The 20,311-nt window shown below is 38.7% G+C and overlaps 2 protein-coding genes and 1 non-coding gene across 3 annotated transcripts; all 3 read right to left on the bottom strand.

Annotated features, from left to right (window-relative positions):
* Positions 1–1,853: 1,853 nt before the first annotated feature.
* Positions 1,854–8,192, bottom strand: LOC117605748 (nuclear receptor subfamily 2 group E member 1). Its single transcript, XM_034327421.2, has 8 exons — positions 8,012–8,192; positions 4,214–4,354; positions 3,966–4,081; positions 2,967–3,152; positions 2,732–2,845; positions 2,484–2,647; positions 2,167–2,413; positions 1,854–2,083 (listed from the first exon to the last, which is right to left on the bottom strand). The coding sequence occupies exons 2-8, from the start codon at positions 4,342–4,344 to the stop codon at positions 1,854–1,856; spliced, it is 1,188 nt and encodes a 395-aa protein (XP_034183312.1). The 5' UTR covers positions 4,345–4,354; positions 8,012–8,192.
* A 3,069-nt stretch (positions 8,193–11,261) lies between these two features.
* Positions 11,262–11,334, bottom strand: TRNAV-UAC (transfer RNA valine (anticodon UAC)). The gene has a single exon. It is a non-coding gene; the product is annotated as a tRNA-Val (tRNA).
* A 158-nt stretch (positions 11,335–11,492) lies between these two features.
* LOC117605606 (uncharacterized) lies at positions 11,493–19,181 on the bottom strand. The gene is made up of 17 exons (XM_034327129.2): positions 18,896–19,181; positions 18,033–18,239; positions 17,648–17,964; positions 16,636–17,554; positions 16,314–16,555; positions 16,033–16,230; positions 15,480–15,947; positions 15,360–15,404; positions 14,778–15,236; positions 14,541–14,702; positions 14,292–14,453; positions 13,854–14,231; positions 13,516–13,785; positions 12,807–13,420; positions 12,538–12,749; positions 12,281–12,465; positions 11,493–12,211 (listed from the first exon to the last, which is right to left on the bottom strand). The coding sequence occupies exons 1-17, from the start codon at positions 19,017–19,019 to the stop codon at positions 11,852–11,854; spliced, it is 5,322 nt and encodes a 1,773-aa protein (XP_034183020.2). The 5' UTR covers positions 19,020–19,181; the 3' UTR covers positions 11,493–11,851.
* Between the last annotated feature and the right edge of the window lie 1,130 nt (positions 19,182–20,311).

Genomic DNA, 20,311 nt, shown 5'->3' with positions numbered 1-20,311 from the left:
CATACACTGTGTAAACGAATTCTATTGTTGTGATGTGAAATAAACGTTTCAGAAATTCAAAAAGTCTTGCTAAAATATAAATCGTGATTATGCGATGCCCGCAATTTTTAATATTCTTAATTTTTACTTTATTTTTTTTTTTTTATTCTTTTGCTATTTGTCATACTTTATCGGTTAATTAATTAATGCAAGTGTAACAAGAAGATAAATAAGAGACGCATGATACATAGTTATAAAGAATTTATTAAGTTGTTGGAAATAAAATTTTCAATAGCAATAATTCAAAAATTTATATTTATATTTATATTTTTCTTAGCGATGATCAGGGTTATTTTGCGATACTTTTATTTCATCAAATTCTGTCTGACTTCTTTTATATGCAACGATCTAGATGTAAGGATAATCACAGGTTCTGCAACAGTAATTTTTTTTTATTAATAAGTTACAAAACAATTAAATTTAATATACAGGTATGTAAATATTAGAGTAAGAAATACATTACTGAATTATCCACACGGTTATGTATCGCCGCTAAATAAAAATTTGATCAACTCCATCTAGCGTTTGGAGTTTCGAACTAAACTCCTGATACCAGGATAGCAGAAACATGTAGGAAGTATACGGCGAAATCGTGCGACAAGGATAGCGTATACTGTGCAACAAAGACAGACATAGACTTTCAATCCACAATGGCGGCGTTCAGTAAATGACAATTACCAGAAGGAAAATCGTTAATCACTAATTCTCTACGCACAATTCGTGCACTTTCATGATCGCTTATTGCAGTATACGCTTGGATAAGTTTTTATTCTCTAATTATAAAAGTGTATAAATTAAACTTGCAAAATCAATGTCGTTGAAAATCCCGGATGATGATTATTGCCGTCCGCCCTCAATTCTTATATTATTAATAATTTTAATTATGGTCAGAATGCTTACAATACCCATTCCTGAAATTTCCTACGATTTTATACTTTAATAAGTGATCTTAAAAATGCATACTTCAATTGTGGGCGAGCAGCAAGTAATTAATTATTTTTCTCCATTATTTGTTGTTTGTTCACGCCGCCATTATGGATAGGCGGGGCTTACCTTTGTCCTTCTCGCACAGTAGTTGCTATCCTTGTCGCACGATTTCGCCGGATACCTCTTCTGCTTTCATGTTCTCTAGTTACCAGGAGCAGTCCCAGAACACCATTCAATAGATGACGAAATTTAAACAAACCGAGGAATGAAATATAAGCGAAGAGATTAGTAAAGGTAAGACAACAATATAAAATGACATGAAACAGTGTTGTAATGTATTATTTTATTATCCCTAATAGAATAATACATAAGTAACGATCAGTATTTTTAATTTTATCTTAATAACATGAATTTTAATACATTAACGATACGGTTTTCAGATAAATCGTGTCCAGCTTCGTTTGGATTATTGTTAGACAACTTTTTACGTGTTTTTGATATGAAATTTGCAACTCTGGCGAAATCCGATACTTAAAAAAATTTATATCAATATAAAAACAAAGGATTAGAGGATGTTAGAGTAACTAGAAAAACGTGATATGACTAGAAAAAAAGAATTGCATTTCCTGAGGATCATCTTATGGTAAAACGTCGACATCGAATGGATTAATATTGAACAGTTGCGTCGACATCTGACCTTTCCAAGGGATCTTTTTCACCGACGCAAAAGTAGCCGACATTTTTATAACTTCCTTGGACAATAGCCTTTACAAAACTAATGCAGGGTAATCACGAACCCCGATAACTAGAATCGTTCGTTTGTTTAGAAACAAATTGTAAATTATTATGCAATTCGTTTATACGGTATCGACCGAGTAGATTTTAGGTTATGTCGGTCTGAGGGCACTAACCATGTCTCCCAATAACCGTTCCACGCTAACGTCCCCTACTGTTGGTTTGAATAGCAATTCTTGCAGGGTTGATCGACAGAGTGCGCGAGCTGGGGGTAACAGCAGTAAAAGTCGTCCAACCCTGCGTGCATCTCTTTCGCAGAATACAGCAACCGTTTGTTCTTGCAATGCTGTTACTCTTCCTGGCTCGCAGAGTCCTCGTGATTCTGAATTAAAAATATTATTTTGTTATGTCTAAATTTGTAGAATCGAAAGCTTGCATGTAAATTTAATTTTTGATTTATTATACCTCCTTTGAAGAGAACTATAGCTTTTAGGCAAGCATACTCTGAATGATCAACTCTGAGAAGGGTACATTTCGCTAACAGTTCTCTCAGCCTTCTCACTTCGTCAACAAGCACTTCTTTCCTTTCAGGTAATATATCATTAGGTACTAAAACTGTCTCTTCGACGGGGAAGTTCCATTGAGCGGCCGTCAGGACGAAAAGCTCGCTCCAAGATTCCTCCAGGAGAATAGTTTGGTCTCTGTATGGCAGCTAGAAGAAAAAGGGCATATAGAAATTTAAATTTTCTATCAGACTACTGTAAATAATTTTTTGAATTTACTTGTAGAAATGAGTGAATACTTCTCGCCCATCTGACTGCAAAGAAGAGCAATTTTGCTGCAAATTCGTAAATATTCTCTGTAGGTAGAATGGAAAAGTTGGGCACGTATTCTGAGGACACAGAGTTGATGGTCGGTGGTGCTAAGCGGCTACTCGTTAATTCCTCTATAAAACCATATATCATTTCAACATCAACCATTAAATTTTAATATCGAATCATTGAATAAGTCCCCTTTTCAAAGTCTTTACCTTTTGGTTCAATTCTTGTGTCAATAGTTCCAGCTTCCTCGGAACTCGTCACTTCATCTTCTTTAGCTGGAGTCACTGTCAATGATTCTGTTGGTGATCGTGGCAAAAAGTGTGCTGTAAATTATAAAATACTTGAACTAACTTGTAATTATTTTTTTACAGGTTGCTGAAAGTTATGCAGAAAACAGCCTCTCATGACAAAGGATGAGAAATTAAGAAACAGCTTTATTCTTACCGACTGATGGCGTGAAGGCTGACACTGTTGGCTTAAAAGGGAACAACGCAGGATATAAAAGGGGATGATAAGGATTGCTCGCGGCATGGTAAACGTGAGGAATTCCTGGATACAATCCTGAAGGACCTCTCCTTGCAGCCGTGACCAAAGATGATGTATTCCGTGGAGCTCTTTCATGTTGAACGGCTGTGAGTATCATAAAACTTCAATGATTATATTCAATTAACATCACAGTGTAATTATTTCTTCAGTCACAGAACGATGGCACCAAAAATCATCTAAGAAACAACAACTAGAGAAAAGAATCCCAATGAATAAATCCATTTCTTGGACCGCATCGAAGCACAAATGTTCCCTACTAAAATAAAATCACGCTCCGATTTCTCTCGTTGATGCATCGCTATTGATCCTTCACTTTCGTTTTTTTTTTTTTTTCACTCCACTGTGAGTACCATCATATCCGATGGAAGTGTGCGGATCCTTAATAGCACCTTTCGTCCGTCCCTCGCTAATTGATATCCCCGCGCAATCAAGTGTTTGGATTATCGGGCCGGGCTGGAAGTGTTTACAAAAGCTGTGAACGTCAGGCTGCTCATGACACTGCTGTCCCACTCGTGGCAAGGCTAACTTTCCGGATTCTGGCGTGAGCAAGCACGAATATAGAATTTCATGTGGGCGTAAGCACCCTTTTTTTTCATTCGCCAGCCCTTCTTTGCTTTTTCGTCGAGCAACGAAACGTCTACATGCATTGTAATATCCTCGAGGTGGGTTACGTGGGTAGACGCGACCCGAGAAACGAGAGAAATCGGTTCCTGTCATCCGCAAGCCTTCTGACAGATGGGGTGTCATTGAACCTTGAGGGTGACAGTAAAACTAACTTCTGAGCAAAGTCTTTCTGGCTTTTTTTAAATATTACAAATAGTTTTGATGACAATATAATTGTTTCTCTGTACTATTGTTAATAGAAAGAAACTTAATCACCATTGAAACGAAGCGTACCATCTCGTTTCATGTTGACCTGAAGGCACTTGGTGAAACGACATGCCTGGCACTGATTGCGACGTGAAACGTCCACGATACAGCGACCATTTTCCTTGCAAACGTAGTCCAGATTCCTGAACAAAGTATTCAAATCAAACCGATTACAATACTCACAAATATTTAAAAAGTTCAGAAATTGTTCACGGGAATGAAATGAATATTTAAAGTGATAATATTCTTATATTTACATTAAGGAAATTAATTACCTTGCATACCTGCGGATCGACCGCTTGAAGAATCCACGACATCCGTCGCAACTTGGTACTCCATAATGCTTTCCAGATGCTTTGTCGCCGCAAACTTTGCATAAACTTTCACCCCGACTGTTGTCTTCCATTTTCTTGTATCTATTCATCAAACTGCGATTAGAGAAGGGTAGAATCGAAGACTGTGATTTTAAGATGTTTTAAGAAAATTCGAAGTAACATTAATATTAAATTAATTTGATAAGGTACCAAGTGAGTAAACAATTTATCTTTATTAAAAATCTCTAAAATAATACTCTGTATGAAATTTCCTATTCTATACTGTTTTCCTATTCTCTGAATAACAGTTTGTTTCATCGCACGTAATAACCATTTGTTGACCCCTGTGAAACGGCAATAACAGTTTTGCTTTTCCTCAAACTACCGTTACTATTACATGTATTATGTGTCAGTTTCAGCGATGCAGCACACACGGTTCTCGTGACTAACGTGCAGTTCAACGGAGAAACTTATAGTCACCGAACGACGGGCCGTTGCATATTGCAATATGTAATGAGAAGCTTGATGATTGTTAAACATTGTTCACCGATACCGCCGTTCGATTCTATGAATGCTTACGACTTACTGACTTCTAGAGCAAACTGGATAGCATTAAAGACCCTCAGTATAATTGGAACGTTTAACATTCCTCTATGTATCAAGAGGTTCTACAGATAAAATCCAATGTAATGACTCAAAATTAAAACAGGATGCATTAAGAATCTCCTTAATTTTAGATCGCTAACACCATCGATAGAGTATTGAATATAGTACTTCAAAAGCTCGCATGTTTCCACCTGGAAATTATTTATCAGGTACCTCCACATTCTTATAAAACACCAGTGAATGGAACGACTCGTTCGAGGAAAAGATCAAAGGAATATTTATTTTTTTCATAAAAGAAAAAAGAGAAGAAAACTGAAACGTTTTTCAGAAAACAGAAGTCGGAAGTCAGGAAGTCGAGGTAACCGGGAGGTCAAGCTAAAACACCCTCTTCCACACTTCCGTTGACTTTTGCAAGCCCTTCACGGTTCTCCACCTCTCCGTTCTCCGTGTCCTTTTTCCCCGTGAAAGCTCCCTCTTTGTTGAGGCCCTTGGGGCGACTCTGCCACGGTCTTCCATGGTCTAATAGGATGCCGGGCCACCTGTAGGGTTCCCAGGCTCAATAATGCATCGGTGACGTGAAGCATCGCTCAGCCTCGTCGGTGGTTTACCACCGAGAGTCCTGGTAGATGATGCCACGCTTCACCGCACCCTTCGTCCCGAGACCAGTTTCACCGACACCGTCATTATCATTGCCATCGACCAAGAGGAGATCTTGCCTGGAGGGCTGACTTCTCGATAGTCCGCCCCATAGAATAGTGGTCGCGTGCGAGGGTCAACCTGACATAATATTTTTATTCTAACAAAGAATTTCTTCGTGATATATGCGACAGCAAGAAAGAGAAGGAATTTTTTTTTTACTAACAATAACTGCTCCTCGACTCTTTTGCTCAAAGAGTACTTATCAGTTTATATAATCATTGTAAAATTAGAAGAGGTCAGCACGCACTGATATGGAGGGCAATTAAGTATTTATGATTTGCCAGAAGTCGAGTACCGTAGCCAAATGGTTGGTTGGCTTTTTTCAATGTACAGTTACAGATGGGCGGATTATTTAATCCTGTTTGCACGAACACCTATTCCGTTTACGCACGCATGTAACATATGTCGTGAATTATACGACACACGAGCTGTCTGAAGTCAAATTCTCTCCTGCTTTCCCTGTCAAGACGTAGAAAGCGTCTATTGTAATACCACCTATAGCTGTTATAAAATAATCATTATAACAAAAAATAGATAATCAATAGACACGACAAAATTGACTATAGCTGTTGAATGGAATGTGAAGACAAAATTTCTAAAGATAAGTTGAGGATAGGAAGGATATTATTTTTAGAGTAATTTAATTCAAACCCATCGATCATACGAACTCTGATACGAGTTTGTCACAGCTGCAACTCGACTTAATGTCACTCCGATGACTTTTCGATAGTTTTACTCGATGCGATGTGGCGAAAGTTCCGTCACCTCGATTGAAAATTCGACCGGCTCCTATGTAAATTTTTTTCCTCGTCACGTCATGTGCGTCCTTTCGCATAAAAAACGCTGATGGATCGTCGGAAGTAATAGAGTGTCATTATTTGATGTCTGTTTCCTTGGATTTAAACATTCTAATTATTCTGTGATGGGAGCAGAAGAAAAATTTCGTGTTGATAGAAACAATTTATTTCTAATCGATCATCGATCAAACTATTCGTGTATTCGAGGATCATCTCGTGTTTTTCGTCGGGCTTCTTTTCTTTAATTTAATCATGTCGGTGGCGTTCATTGTTCCAGCACAATGGAAGCTTCAAAAGAGGGTTCATTGAGAAAAACGGCACGTGGCGATAAACATCCTTTCCAAGTTATACTACCAGGCTTGTCACACCTTGCTGAGTAACTTTCACCTGGACCTCCCTTCTCTATGGTAAACCATCAATTTATCATGGTACATATATGATTTCACTCCCCTTAATCCATGATTTTTAATTAACAAAATAATTATAGGATTCCAAATAGATATTTAACGAGTTTCCTTTCTTCCACTTGCTATCATGTGTTTTTATCAATTTTTCAAAAATTTCAGGTAAATATTGTCGTTAGCCTATGCCACCCCTGACGTGACTTTTGCCATTCAGGAGGGTCGACTGCTATTAGAAACTCTTAAATAATAAATCACGTTGTGCTATAGTCGTAACAGTATGAATATAATGTTAGTTCAAATCTTAGAATTTTAGAAGTTTAGAATTTTAGAATGGTAAGGGGACTAGTTCATATTTTCTTTTTTTTTGGCAGGGGGTCAAATCCACCCTATTAATCAAGATGATCATGTCAGCTGGCTCATAAAAATCATTTCATCTAATTTTCTGGTACCTCTGACGTATGTCTAATTAAAAATACCGGAAGTGGAGACTTCCAAACTGATTTTAATTTACCGTACGGCGTGTAGAATTAGCTTCGGTCGTGCACGTGCACGATTCACACGATTGGCAGTGATTGCATGATTGCCATGCACGACACTCGTGCAGCATGTACGTGAAAAACCCGAAACACCCGTGATTTCACGTAACAGATACTTTTCTGCCTTTCGTGGTACAGCTGGTGCACAATCGTTTCCTATGAACTGTTTTATATTTCTTCTACTTCAAACATAATTTACTCATATATTGTTTCATAATAAAACTTGCGACTAAGTTAGGCTGTTTTTTAATTAAAAATTTTCTTATCATTTTTATTTTTCAATGCATATTGAATTCAGAGAACCAGGGATATTGTAAATGGACGAGCAGACCAGACAGATCGCGTGCAAAGGAATATTGTCACTCGATGATTTCGTATTGGGGTTACACTAACATGTGCGAATACATTTTTGGCATATGGGTAGACCTGACACGATGACGACAATTACACGCCTCAGTGCCGAAAAAGCCAGCCTTACAGGTGCGTTTACTCACGGTTATTACTAAACTGTCTGACGGCGACACATGTCACGCCTAATCGTTTTATGCACTTAAGGAAAAGTGGAGAGTTATGAATTGTTTAATTATTTGGAGAATCTACTTTTCAAAAGTAGGGTACAAGAAACCGTATAGGAGATAAATCTAGACAACACTGACATAAGACAAATTATAGAATAATTGGCACTTTAAACTAAAATTCTATTTTATACATTCTTACCTGTAAAGCGATCTCTTCGATGGTTAATGTTGACGGTAGGATGAAATATAAAAATTCTGCTTTGCAATGAATAGATTCGACAGTTGGATAGTTTATTCTTGAATAGTCTGTAGATTTTCACAGATGAATTTCTAATAATTTTTCCCCTCTTCTTTGAATTCTCACTTCAATAGCAGCTTAAAGAGCTTTCAACATTAAGAAAATCGTTTATTAAATTCCTCAAAATGTAGAATTTAGTAAATCCATATTATTGAATACTTTTTCGTTCTGTTCTTAATATTGTACACCCTTTGATATTTTTAAAATTAAATTAAAATACTTGGTATTTTCTTCCTTTCTTATTAATCAATCTGGTATTTCAATGGTATTTTTATCCAAAATAAATCAAAGAAAATTAAAATATGTATCCCTGATAAGAGTCTTTATCAACAACCAAAACCTCATTTTATTAGCCAACCCGTATCTAAATTGAAAATCTTGATAAGGGAGCTATAGCATTTAGACTTTTTATCACTTTTGTACAGGTCAAACGGTAAGAGTTATCGAAAAAAATTCTTGCGCCATTATGTTTAGTGGGTCAAAATCTCAACGAATCGTCGAAAAAAATTTTTTTTTCCGGTCTGACCGGAAATGGCCGAAAAAGGATTAGCTCTAGAGCGAATCTCGCTCTAGTTCACTTTAGCTTGTTATCAATAGGAATACCACTGAAATACCAAATCGATTAACAAAAAAAAAAACACAAAAAATTAAACACTTATTTTTCTATACAAATCACTAATCAAAGAAGATCACAGCACTTCGATCAAGAATATTTCGATTTAAATGTACCTATGGTCACTCGACCCTCTTCGTGTCCATTTTCCAATGGACGTTGCTCCATCGATCCAGCTCGTTCAAAAAAAAAAAAAAAATCCAAAGGTATCACGATTATAAAATCAAACTGAAGGTTCTTTATCACGAGGACTACGTCGACCACAAAGTGCACAGGGTGTACGCGTGATCTATGGCTCGTAATTCTTGGTCTCTGTTCGCGGCTGCAGGGATGGTCAGGGTGCGTCGCCGTTGATCGGCCTCTCGGAGCACGCCCAATCGAGAAATCGCGCACACGAGGGTGGCTGAGGCCCGTAGATGATTGGCCGGCAGGCGGGGCAACTTCCTTGGAGCTTATGATGGTTCCACGGGGTGGTATGAAAGCAACCCCTCGAGCGGTCGGAGGAAACTCCACCGTCGGAAGCGCGAAAGTCAACTCACGCGTTTCCCCTCTAATCGACGAGTACTCTAAGAGGAAACTCCATCAGAGTCGACAACTTGTCGCTTGTTCGACGATTTTATAGTATCGTGGATAACGCGATCATAGGATACCAAAGGAAGGAATTTTTAAATTGTTGCGTATCAATCCTTAATTCATACGATGAAATACAAACAAGATAATTGTTATATAACATTAAAATTACATTGTTTATACAAGTGGAAAACATAGCTTCAGAAATGAAACAAGTATAACGTGTCTGACTACTTGTGGCTCTTTCTACTTTGTTAAACGATTAATTTAGACACAATTTGATGACATAAAAATATTGTACTATAAATTAACACTTATTGTATATCAATTTAAAGCTTAAAACTTGCTGACAATTTCTATCCAGATAGAATTCCATTTGAAACACTTTTTTAAAAGATGGTAGCAATGAAACGCTAGTGAGTTACACCTGTAAGTTTCACACGATACGGGCTACAATATTACGATTGCGAGAGATAGTCGTAATAACCGGCACCGTCGATGAATATTTTATTTATTATTGTCTGAAAATCAATGATCGCCGTCTCTCGTGCACGTGTTGTACGTTCGATGATCCCTAGTTTGCATAATTGGACTGTTTTATTGTCTTAAGTGCTCTTTCATTACTCAACACATTTATGAATAGAACAAAAATCAATAAAATAAAAAAGAAAACATAATTCTATTATAATAATTACCACTAAAATATTCAGTAATTTTTTGTATTGTTTAAGGAAGGATATTTTTACGAAGATGCAAATAATTGAATGTTTACAATACATATCAGAGATGAAAAAAGATAGTAAGTGGAAAAACTTAATTTCCACCGCATCGGTGCGATTCTGTCGAGGAAAAGCAAGCGGTCTGCACTTGATAGGTCGAAGGATCCGTAGATTCTGAAGCACCTTCTCGACGTGGCAGGAGCAGAAAATCGCGTTGAAGTGGCAACGGTCGGGCTAATGGCTCAGAGACGATATTTTGTTAAACAAGGAAACCTTTTATCCCCCATACCATTTCTCGAGCAAACGCTCAGGGACAGGGTTGGCTCGTTTCAAAAGAACTCGGTTTCTGTTCACTCTCCTCAGTTCAGATACATTTTATCAATTATATAAATTTTATTAAATATTCTTTCTATATATGTATGTCAATCCATATTGGAGGAATAAATAAAAATTGGATGCTATAGGAAATTGATAAAGTCATAAGTCATTCATTTTCAGGAACAAATGTTTCCTTTAGTGAAAAATATTTTCGTTTATTATAATTTATAAAGATATACTTTTGGCATCGTGATATCATTGTCTATTGATCTATTTGTATCACGTGACAAATGGAACGGAAGCGAAGATGGTTCTGATAAAAGCGTCCCTGTACCGTCACTTTGGTTTTCTTGTCACCAGAAGAGAACGAGCTGAAAGTGTGAACCGTCGACCACTACGACAAGGTACCATCTGCCTTTTCTCACGGTTCACCCACGCATATACTGTCATTCTCGCGAAATTCCTTCGATTCCTCCTGCCCTGAATCACTTCTCACTTTCAGCCCTTCTAAGATGCGAACGACGTGGTTCGCGTAGTTACCCAACAACTGGATGGAGTTCTGTTCGTGGTAAGCTTCGACTGACAAGTTAATTCACTCTGTTCCAAGGAAACGAGCCGGTGATGTATGTATGGGAATTCAATTGAAACTTAATGTAGCTTCAGTACACTATTTTTAACATAGCAATGTTATTAATACTTTTGCAATATTTTCAGATCATTTTCTATAAATTTTATGTTTATTTTACAGTATCATTGGAGTAATTAGAATATTTGTTTAGGAAAGGTCTACTTAGCTTGTTAAAAGTTAACATATGTTAACTATTTGAATTTTAATATAATTTTCATTTATTGAATCTTCATAAAATATAAATGAAACTCTTGATATGTTCTAAAATTAGAAATAGCGAATTTTGAAAATTAAAAGAAAAAATGGTTCCGGCCGGGATCGAACTGGCGACCTTCTGCGTGTAAAGCAGACGTGATAACCGCTACACCACGGAACCGTATGATGGAGTTCTTCCCATACCATAAATAGAATTATAACTTATATTATGCACTATTAATTGTAAAAAATTAATTAACCATAACGTAAAATTACTAAAATTACTTGAAACTCGGATAGGATGATAAATGAATAAAAATCATATTCATTATTGCACTTTATTTATAAACATATGAACAAATCAGCATGTACTGTATAGAATACATCGTATGCTAATGGCAGTGAAATTAATTATAATGCTCGTATCCTGTATAAATAAAAATATTCACGTTACATTGCACCTCTTACATTCTATTAAGTTCTGAATGGCACTTGTTCATTTCTTCGAACGCGTAAAAAGAAATATCAATGTTTGGCATAAGTACATGAAAAAATTTAACATTCTCACTATTGTTCATCTTAATACATAATTGATTAATAAATTAGCGTTATCTCGATATTATCGCGTCGGCAAAAAATGAATGACGGAAGACAGTGATATACATTCAGTCTTGCCAATTAAAATTTCATAATTGAATTCATTTGAAACAGATAGGACCTACTGTGAAACCAAATGCTTGATGTGGTAATCCATAATCTACTGGATAGAAATCTACCAGTGGTAATTGTTGCATTATTTTACTTTCAATCAGAAACACTGTTTCCCCTTTACTTTTACGAGTTTTACAATTATCCATCGTGACCTGCGGTTTTATACCAGCGTACGAAAACTCGTCATCGTTAGCACCAAGTAATCGCAAAGAAGAATCATAGTCGTCGTTTAAAGTATTGTACCAACCAATGCTGTTAATACAAGTATAAGTAAAATTTTGATAAGCTTCTTGGCTCAATAGACGTAGAAAATTTAATTGCACCACTCCGATGGTTTCGTATGTAATCTATAACACAAACGAGTGATAAGAGGCTCTTATAATAGTAATCGACTGATTAAATTCATTCAAACTTACTTTGAATCCTCCACGCAGATTCGAATACCAATCGGTTTTATTATTTTCCTTTTTCCATGGTATATTTGGCATCTGACTTGTGTGGATGTCAGGATGCACACAAGTTTCACCCATATTCGTCATGTTGCAATAAACGTATACTGCATCATCGGCCATTCCCAAATTTGGATCGATCCAATACCAGCCTGTTTTTATAAACTTTTTAATTACTGATATGTATAATTAAAAAGTCTCAAATGAACACATGGAATACAGACCATTGTTAAAGTGTGGATGTCCGTAAAATAGATCCTTACAAGTTCTCACAGGATTTTCTCTGCTCCCAATGGGTTTACGTATTCGATCTAATTCTTGTCTCATAGCATAGATTGAGCTGTACATGTCTAAAAACTTAGGTCCGAGTTCTTCTTCATTCTGATTTTCTTTATCTACATTTTCTGGTGGTTTACGTTCTTCCTTTGGCTCATTTCTAAAACATATTCTCAGCGTCATAATAATGTGGATAAAAATTATTTCATTTTCTTACGTTTCCTTTGGAACATCTCGTTTTCTTCTTAAGATTTGTTCTCTTGTAAATAATAATTCTGGAGGAATCATTGGTTGTTCCGCTGGTGGACCTGGAGGACCTGGAGGTCCAGGAGGACCGCTTTCGCCTTTTGGTCCATCGTTTCCAGCATTGCCCTTAGGTCCTGGTGGCCCTTCCATTCCAGGAAGTCCTGGAGGGCCATCGTTTCCTTTGAACCCCATTAAACCAACCGGACCTTGAACACCCTTGGGTCCTTCGGGTCCTGTAGCACCTCGTGGTCCTTGCTCTCCTTTTTCACCTTGCTCCCCTTTGAGTCCTACGTGGCCCAATTCACCTCGATGTCCTTTAAAACCTCTTTTACCTCTGTCACCTTTTGGACCCTTGGGTCCAATGGGTCCTGCTTTTCCAGGAGCACCCACAGCTCCTGCCATACCAAGTGGACCATTTTCTCCTGCGAGTCCTGGAAGTCCTCTTAAACCAGGTAAACCTGGAGGTCCTGGTAAACCTTGATCTCCTATACGACCTTGGATTCCTGGTGCTCCTGGCAGACCCATATCGCCTTTTTCTCCAGGCATTCCAGGACTTCCTTGTAAACCTGCCGGACCCTCTGGTCCCTAAATAATATTAATTTCTATTATTAATTCACAATTTTATACGTTCTTTGAAGAAACATTACGTACTTGGATAGATAATTGTATTAACTCTATACCTGTTTTCCAGGTAAGCCAGGAAGCCCTTCCTTCCCTGGGGCACCAATTTCCCCTGGCGGCCCAGGATCTCCAGCTTTACCGTCTTCGCCATCTTTTCCGGGTTCTCCTTTTAGGCCAGCTAGTCCGGGTTCTCCCGGAGGTCCGGGGAAACCAGGAGGCCCTGCATTACCTTTTGGTCCTTCGGGACCACTTATTCCACGGCTACCGAGTGGTCCTGGTGGTCCACTCTTCCCTTCTTCTCCTTTTAGACCTTGAGGACCTCGTTCCCCCTATATAATATATATTTTAGCATGAAGTTTTTAACTTTTTTTTGCTAATGAATAAACAATTATGTTACAGGTTTTCCTTCGGGACCACTTGGACCTGGAAGCCCCGGTGCTCCAGCATCTCCTTTTTCTCCTTGACGCCCCTCTGGTCCCGGTGGACCTTGTAAACCTTCAGATCCCTTGGGTCCTCTTGGACCTTGTTCGCCCGGAGTTCCTGCAGGACCTACAGGACCAACTGCACCAGTGTCTCCAACTTCTCCTTTTAATCCAGCTGGTCCTGGTAGTCCTTGTGGTCCTATAGGACCAGGAGGACCTGATGCGCCAACAGGACCATCTTCACCTTTTGGTCCTTGCCTTCCAATTTCGCCAGGTGGCCCCTTTTCACCAGGTAAACCGATAGCACCAGGTTCACCTCGGAGTCCTTGTAAGCCAGGCGGTCCTGGGGGGCCCTGAGAGAAAGTAAAATCATAGAGAAATACTTAACGTTATTAAAATTAAATTGTATTTACCATTTCTCCTTGAGATCCTTTGAATCCTTTCTCACCAGGTGGGCCAATGTCTCCTTTATCGCCATCCTCTCCTGGAACCCCCACAGGACCAGGAGAACCAGGTAATCCACGTTGTCCTGATAAACCATCTCGTCCAATAGGTCCTGGTGGACCGGCTTCACCCTAATCAGTACAAACTGATTATTTAATAAAATTCTATATTTCATTTGTTTGAATTAATGTTACACTTTATTTTCATATTGTTATTACCCTATCGCCTTTCAAACCAGCTGGTCCTGGTGGTCCTTTTGGTCCTTGATTCCCCTGAGGTCCAGGTTCACCATCTTTTCCAGCTTCTCCTTGAGCACCTTTATCACCCGGTGGACCTGGAGGACCAGTTGGCCCTATTTCTCCTTTTGATCCTAGCATTCCCTTCATTACAAAAGAACTTAAATTTATGAATGTGTAATTTTTTAAATTAGTGTATTTGTTAAAAATAAGACAAACCGGTAGACCACTTAATCCTCGTTCACCAGGAAATCCTGGCAAACCACTAGGGCCAGGTGGACCATCTTTCCCTGGTAAACCAGAAGGTCCCGGCGGTCCTTCCTTTCCTTGTTCACCAGGAGGACCTGTTTCTCCGGGAAGTCCTGGATTTCCTGGATTTCCAGGTTCACCTGGTTGGCCAGGCTCCCCAGCTGGACCCTGTGGTCCAATAACACCAGATGCACCTGGTGGCCCTATTGGTCCCGAATCACCAACTGGACCACGTTCTCCATGTGGGCCAGCGATTCCATCTTTTCCATCAAGTCCAGCTTGGCCTGGAGGTCCTACAAATCCACGGGGACCTTCTACGCCTGGTGGGCCAGGTTCTCCTTGTAATCCTGGAGAACCCGGTTGTCCTGTATCGCCCTTTGGTCCAGGTAAACCCTCGGCACCTCGTCTTCCACGAGCTCCTCTGAATCCCTTTACAAGCAATACTAAAGTTAACACTAAATTTGATTAAATAACTTATAATGTTTTCATTAAATTAAATTTTTCAATTTATCATTTAATTTTTCCTTAATTATTTCATATTTCTTTACGTACTCTAGGACCTGGTTCACCACGTTCTCCTGGTGCACCATTATTTCCCTAAAATAAAAAAGTAATACACTTTAATTATGTCAAATTTTACGTTTAATTAATATTGAATTGATTTATTTTTACTCTTTCTCCTTTATCTCCAGTAGGACCTTCTCTTCCTGGTTGACCTTTATCACCTTTTTCACCAATATTTCCAGGATATCCAACGAATCCTGGGGGGCCTGTTTTACCTTTTTCACCAAGGGGACCAGTTGGACCACGTTCACCTCGTGGTCCTTCAAAACCCTTTGATCCTTCTAAACCTTCTAATCCAGGAATTCCTTGTGGACCTGATGAACCAGGTTCACCCTTTGCACCCGAATCACCTTTTTCTCCTTCTAGACCTCTCTCTCCCTTGTCACCGCGTTCACCAGGTGTTCCACGTTTACCCTCATCACCCTTTACACCACGAACTCCTGGAAAGCCTAATGGGCCTTGTGGGCCCTGAGGTCCTTGTTCGCCTTTGATTCCAGGAGCACCAGGATTCCCTGGATGGCCAGGTGGTCCCTCTGCTCCTGGAAGTCCAGGAATACCAGGTTTTCCTTGAGGTCCCTAATAAGATTACCATAATTATGAACACACATCAAGTATATAAATTTAATCCTTGATGAACTGATTTTATATTTTGAAAACTTACTACTAAACCTGTTGGACCCAGAAGTCCTTGAGGTCCAGGCGGACCTGCTGGTCCCGCTGGACCTGGTGATCCTGGTGAACCCGAAGAACCTGGAGGGCCAGTATTGCCCTTCGCTCCCGGTGGACCTTCGCTTCCAGGAATACCAGGATTACCTGGTAATCCAGGAAAACCTCGTGGACCTATGAATCCTCTAGGTCCCTGAAATAATATCAAAATTAAATTTGACTACTATTTAGATATAATTTATTTTTATATAATTATATTCATGTTGTTTATATTACCATTTCACCAGGTAGACCTGGCAAACCTGGCGGACCATCGTCACCTTGCATCCCTTCGTGACCCGGTAAACCTGGTTCACCAGTAGCTCCTGGAGGCCCTCTTTCACCTTTGTCACCTGGTAGCCCAGGTAATCCAGGTACACCTTGTTCACCTTTCATTCCAGGTGGTCCACTCAAGCCTCGTTCACCATCTCTTCCAGGTCGTCCTCGTCGACCTTCTCTACCAGTGTTACCAGGAATTCCTACAACAAATTTTATCTGTATATCTCTTGAAAATCATCCGTTTCTTCATAATTATGTCTGAAACGAAATGTAGCAGTACCTCTTTCTCCACGAGGTCCTGGTTCGCCAACTTCCCCGGGTTCTCCTTTCTGACCTTGAGGTCCAGATGGTCCTTCGGGTCCTGAAATACCTGTCAAACCCAGAGGACCTTCGGCACCCCTCATCGCCATCATGTGCTGCGAAAGCATTTGTCGTAATGCTTCCACCTGAGTGTCAGGTCCTTTCTCGTTTCCTTGTTGATTTAATGTTGGTAGAACAAAAACGTTACCAGGTGGACCTGGTACACCTTGCAAACCTCCCAATCCATCTCTCCCTGGTTCTCCCTTTTTGCCTGGTGGCCCAGGCACGCCTGGGGGACCTGGAAATCCGCGTGGTCCTGGTGGACCTCGGGTATTATAGTACACAGCACTGTAGTAGGATCCTTCAGAAGACCCTGTGTATTTTAAGGTATCTTGAATTCCTCCAATTAAATTCTCAGAACTATCAGGTGTTTCCGGGGTTGTTGTCTGATATTGATCTATTGTATAAATGCTGTTAGAAAGAGTCTCTTGAAAATCTGGTCTCGATGTTGTATTGACTTTGTAAGTTAAATTGTATCCTTCATTATCTTCCACCGATCCTTCTTTATTTTCCTCTTCGTAATCTTCATAAACTGTTCTATCGTGGTTTCTAGAGAAATTTATATTATTATAATTCGTTCCATATGATCTATTATACGCAGACTCTTCGCTGGAAGATCTGAAATTTTGGCTTGGTTGGGTGATACCAATATTCGTTGAAGCCTCGTAATAAGAGGACGAAGTTGTACGTATTACAGGGCCATAATTGCGCACTTGGCTTGGGTAACTGTTTATCCGTGATCTGTATCTCGATTGATTTCTACAGTCTGGAGCGAAGATCGTGCAAATTTCGTAAGCTGCATCCGGAATCGGAGCGATCTTCAACATTTCCAAGCTCCCCTATAAATCATTTCATAAATATGTATTAATCCCTACTACTCCCTGATCAGCAATATAGCAAGAGTTCACTGTATTTTTACTAATTCTACTCACCAAATACATATTTCCATCTATAAGCTGTTGACCAATGATTATGATACCATCGACGCTGATCGTTTCATCGAGTTTCCTGCGCAATTCTTTGGAAATAGTTTTTGTGCAATCGACGATAAGCGTGACCGTGTCTCCTTTGATGCTGATACCTAAACGATGCCATCTTCCATCCGAGATATCAACTCCAAATGAAATCGATTGATCCTCATCGTCTGGTGTTGTACTATAGTAAAGAGTTACATCATTGCCCAATGACAGCACCAACTGTTCCTCGCCACTGTCGCTGTAGATGGCAAACAGCGTGGCAACCGGATATCCTAAACGTAGTACAATAAATTTCTCGTACAAAAACGTGTTACGAGGTAAATTAAAAATCATAACTAACCGATCTTTGGCCTGGCAACGACTAAAATGGAAAAATCGCGTGGTATGCCGGTAGGAAACAGAGTATTGGTATTAATCGTCAGTAGAGCACTCTCGGTTATGTTATACGCGACAGTGTCATTTCTGTGACAACGATTTTGGGCTAACATCACTCCAACTGGCTCCTGTTGCATCCCGGTACCATCCACCAAGTCGACAATATTCTTTTCTGAAATTAATTAAATATTGAATGTCGAAGAGATTTCGTGGCTTTCAGATGAAAGTTTGTGATTTTGCAAGAAACGCGAGAGGCATGTAATTAAATAAACAGGGTGACGGCACGATGGACAACTGGAAACCTAATAACCCCTGAACTCGACAGACATAACTCATCGTGTTACGGCGAACGGTTAAAACAGTTCCATTAAGAAGTCCTCTTTTCCAGAGTAGAACACGCGGTTTTGCATGCTACGGGCAGCGGCTCAATTAATGTAATAGGGATCACTTAAAAAGACATCCAATAGTAAACGGACTTTTATTACACGGTCTACGAGAATAATTTCAACGGGTATACTTATATATGTATATGTATACACCTACATACAAGAGTATATAATAGTGTTATTAATTATTAACTATACCTATTCACCTATTCACCTGACTGTATTTAATTTTACCAGCTAGTGACTGACACCATGAATTTCATTTAATTGAACAACTGAAAGAAAATGAATTAGAGATGATTTTAATCAACATTGATCATGCAAGTTAACAAATGGAAATGTGTTTTAAATCATTGCAATTATAGCGTTTTCACTATAACTAATTGTTAAATTCAAATTGTAAGGATAATCGTAATTGGTAAATTGTAATACATATATTTACCCATATCTTGGAGAGTGATATCGGCCAACACCGGATACAACCCTAGTAGGAGAAAGCAAAGCGTCCAAGAAACGGAGCCGACAGTGATTCTTCTCCATTGTTGCTTCACGTGGTCCCGCCGCATGCTACTCTTTCCTTGTCAAATCATGATTTTTTCAGCGAATTTCTTTAAACTATGTTGAAAAAGGAAAATGCACTGGTAACGAACTCGTAGTGAACCGATGTGAATGAAGAAGCCCCGGGGAACGCTGCGAAACTTATCCGAACGTAATAGTCGTCTAGATGCAGTCACCCTCCCCACGCGTATCCTCTTTTTCTGCTTCGATCCCTCCTTTCTAATACCATGTCTCCCCATCTTTCTTTCCTTGTAAACGCCGATGCAACATCGTACACGCATTCCACACATGTGTCTCTTTAATGACAATCCCGTGTCTCCTCTATTGACACTGATTCGGCTAACACGTGGCACCTCGTTCAATTCACGAACAGGGTTGAAGAGATCTTCGAGACAGATACACTTTTTGTTAGAATACAGATTAAATTCCGCAGTGAATAGCAGTAAAAATTTCTTGAAAATAATTTATCATTCTGCTTCTTCTTTAAGTGTTACATCACTTTGTAATACAAGCGGTGAGCGTCAAAGAAGACTCTTCGTCTTATCAAGTCTCTAAAAAAGAGAAACTTTAGAGAAATACTATAGAAGTAAAATAGAAGAAAATATACAAATAAATTCAGGGTTATTATTTTGAATTGTTCCTCGAGTAAATACGATCATCATTTAACCATGCAGGTTTTAATTAACTACTTCCTTGATACTTTTGATTAATTACTTCCCGACTTAATTTATTTTGCAGCTCTCTGATAGCTATGAATACAAATTACCATTCGTCGCTTCTTGATGTAGTAATTAAAATAAATTCTATCGATGTGGAAAATAGGAAACATTTTTTCTATATACTGTTGATAATCTAGTGCACCGAATTCTGCCTAGTACCCAGAAACAATTAATCACTTCATCAATCCTGTCTCATCTAATGTGAACCTTAATATTCTGTTCACCACTAGTTTTGTACACTTTACTATGACTAATATCTCTATTTTTATCATACCGTCAAATATGTATTACTTCGAAAGGAATTTCTTGAAATTATAACATGTCCTAAAGTTTTCTTCATTTACCTCATTTAAATGTAATTAAATTTAAAGTTTTCATTCGCCTTTTTTAGTAGGAAATAGGTCATTGCTCAATTATATAATATTCAACAGTTAGTGAAGTATTCGAAATATGTATGTACCGCTTGGTACTATAAATATTGTAATAATAGTACAAATTTGAATTTTAAAAAGACCGCCATAAATTAAATATTTTAAAAATTCGACCCTAGCGTCATCTATACTAAAATGGCGGAAACTATT

This window comes from Osmia lignaria, chromosome 14, assembly GCF_051020975.1.
Source record: "Osmia lignaria lignaria isolate PbOS001 chromosome 14, iyOsmLign1, whole genome shotgun sequence".
NCBI classification, from domain to species: domain Eukaryota; kingdom Metazoa; phylum Arthropoda; class Insecta; order Hymenoptera; family Megachilidae; genus Osmia; species Osmia lignaria.
The sequence above is the reverse complement of the archived record's forward strand: the minus strand, read 5'-3'. Positions and strand labels throughout refer to the sequence as shown.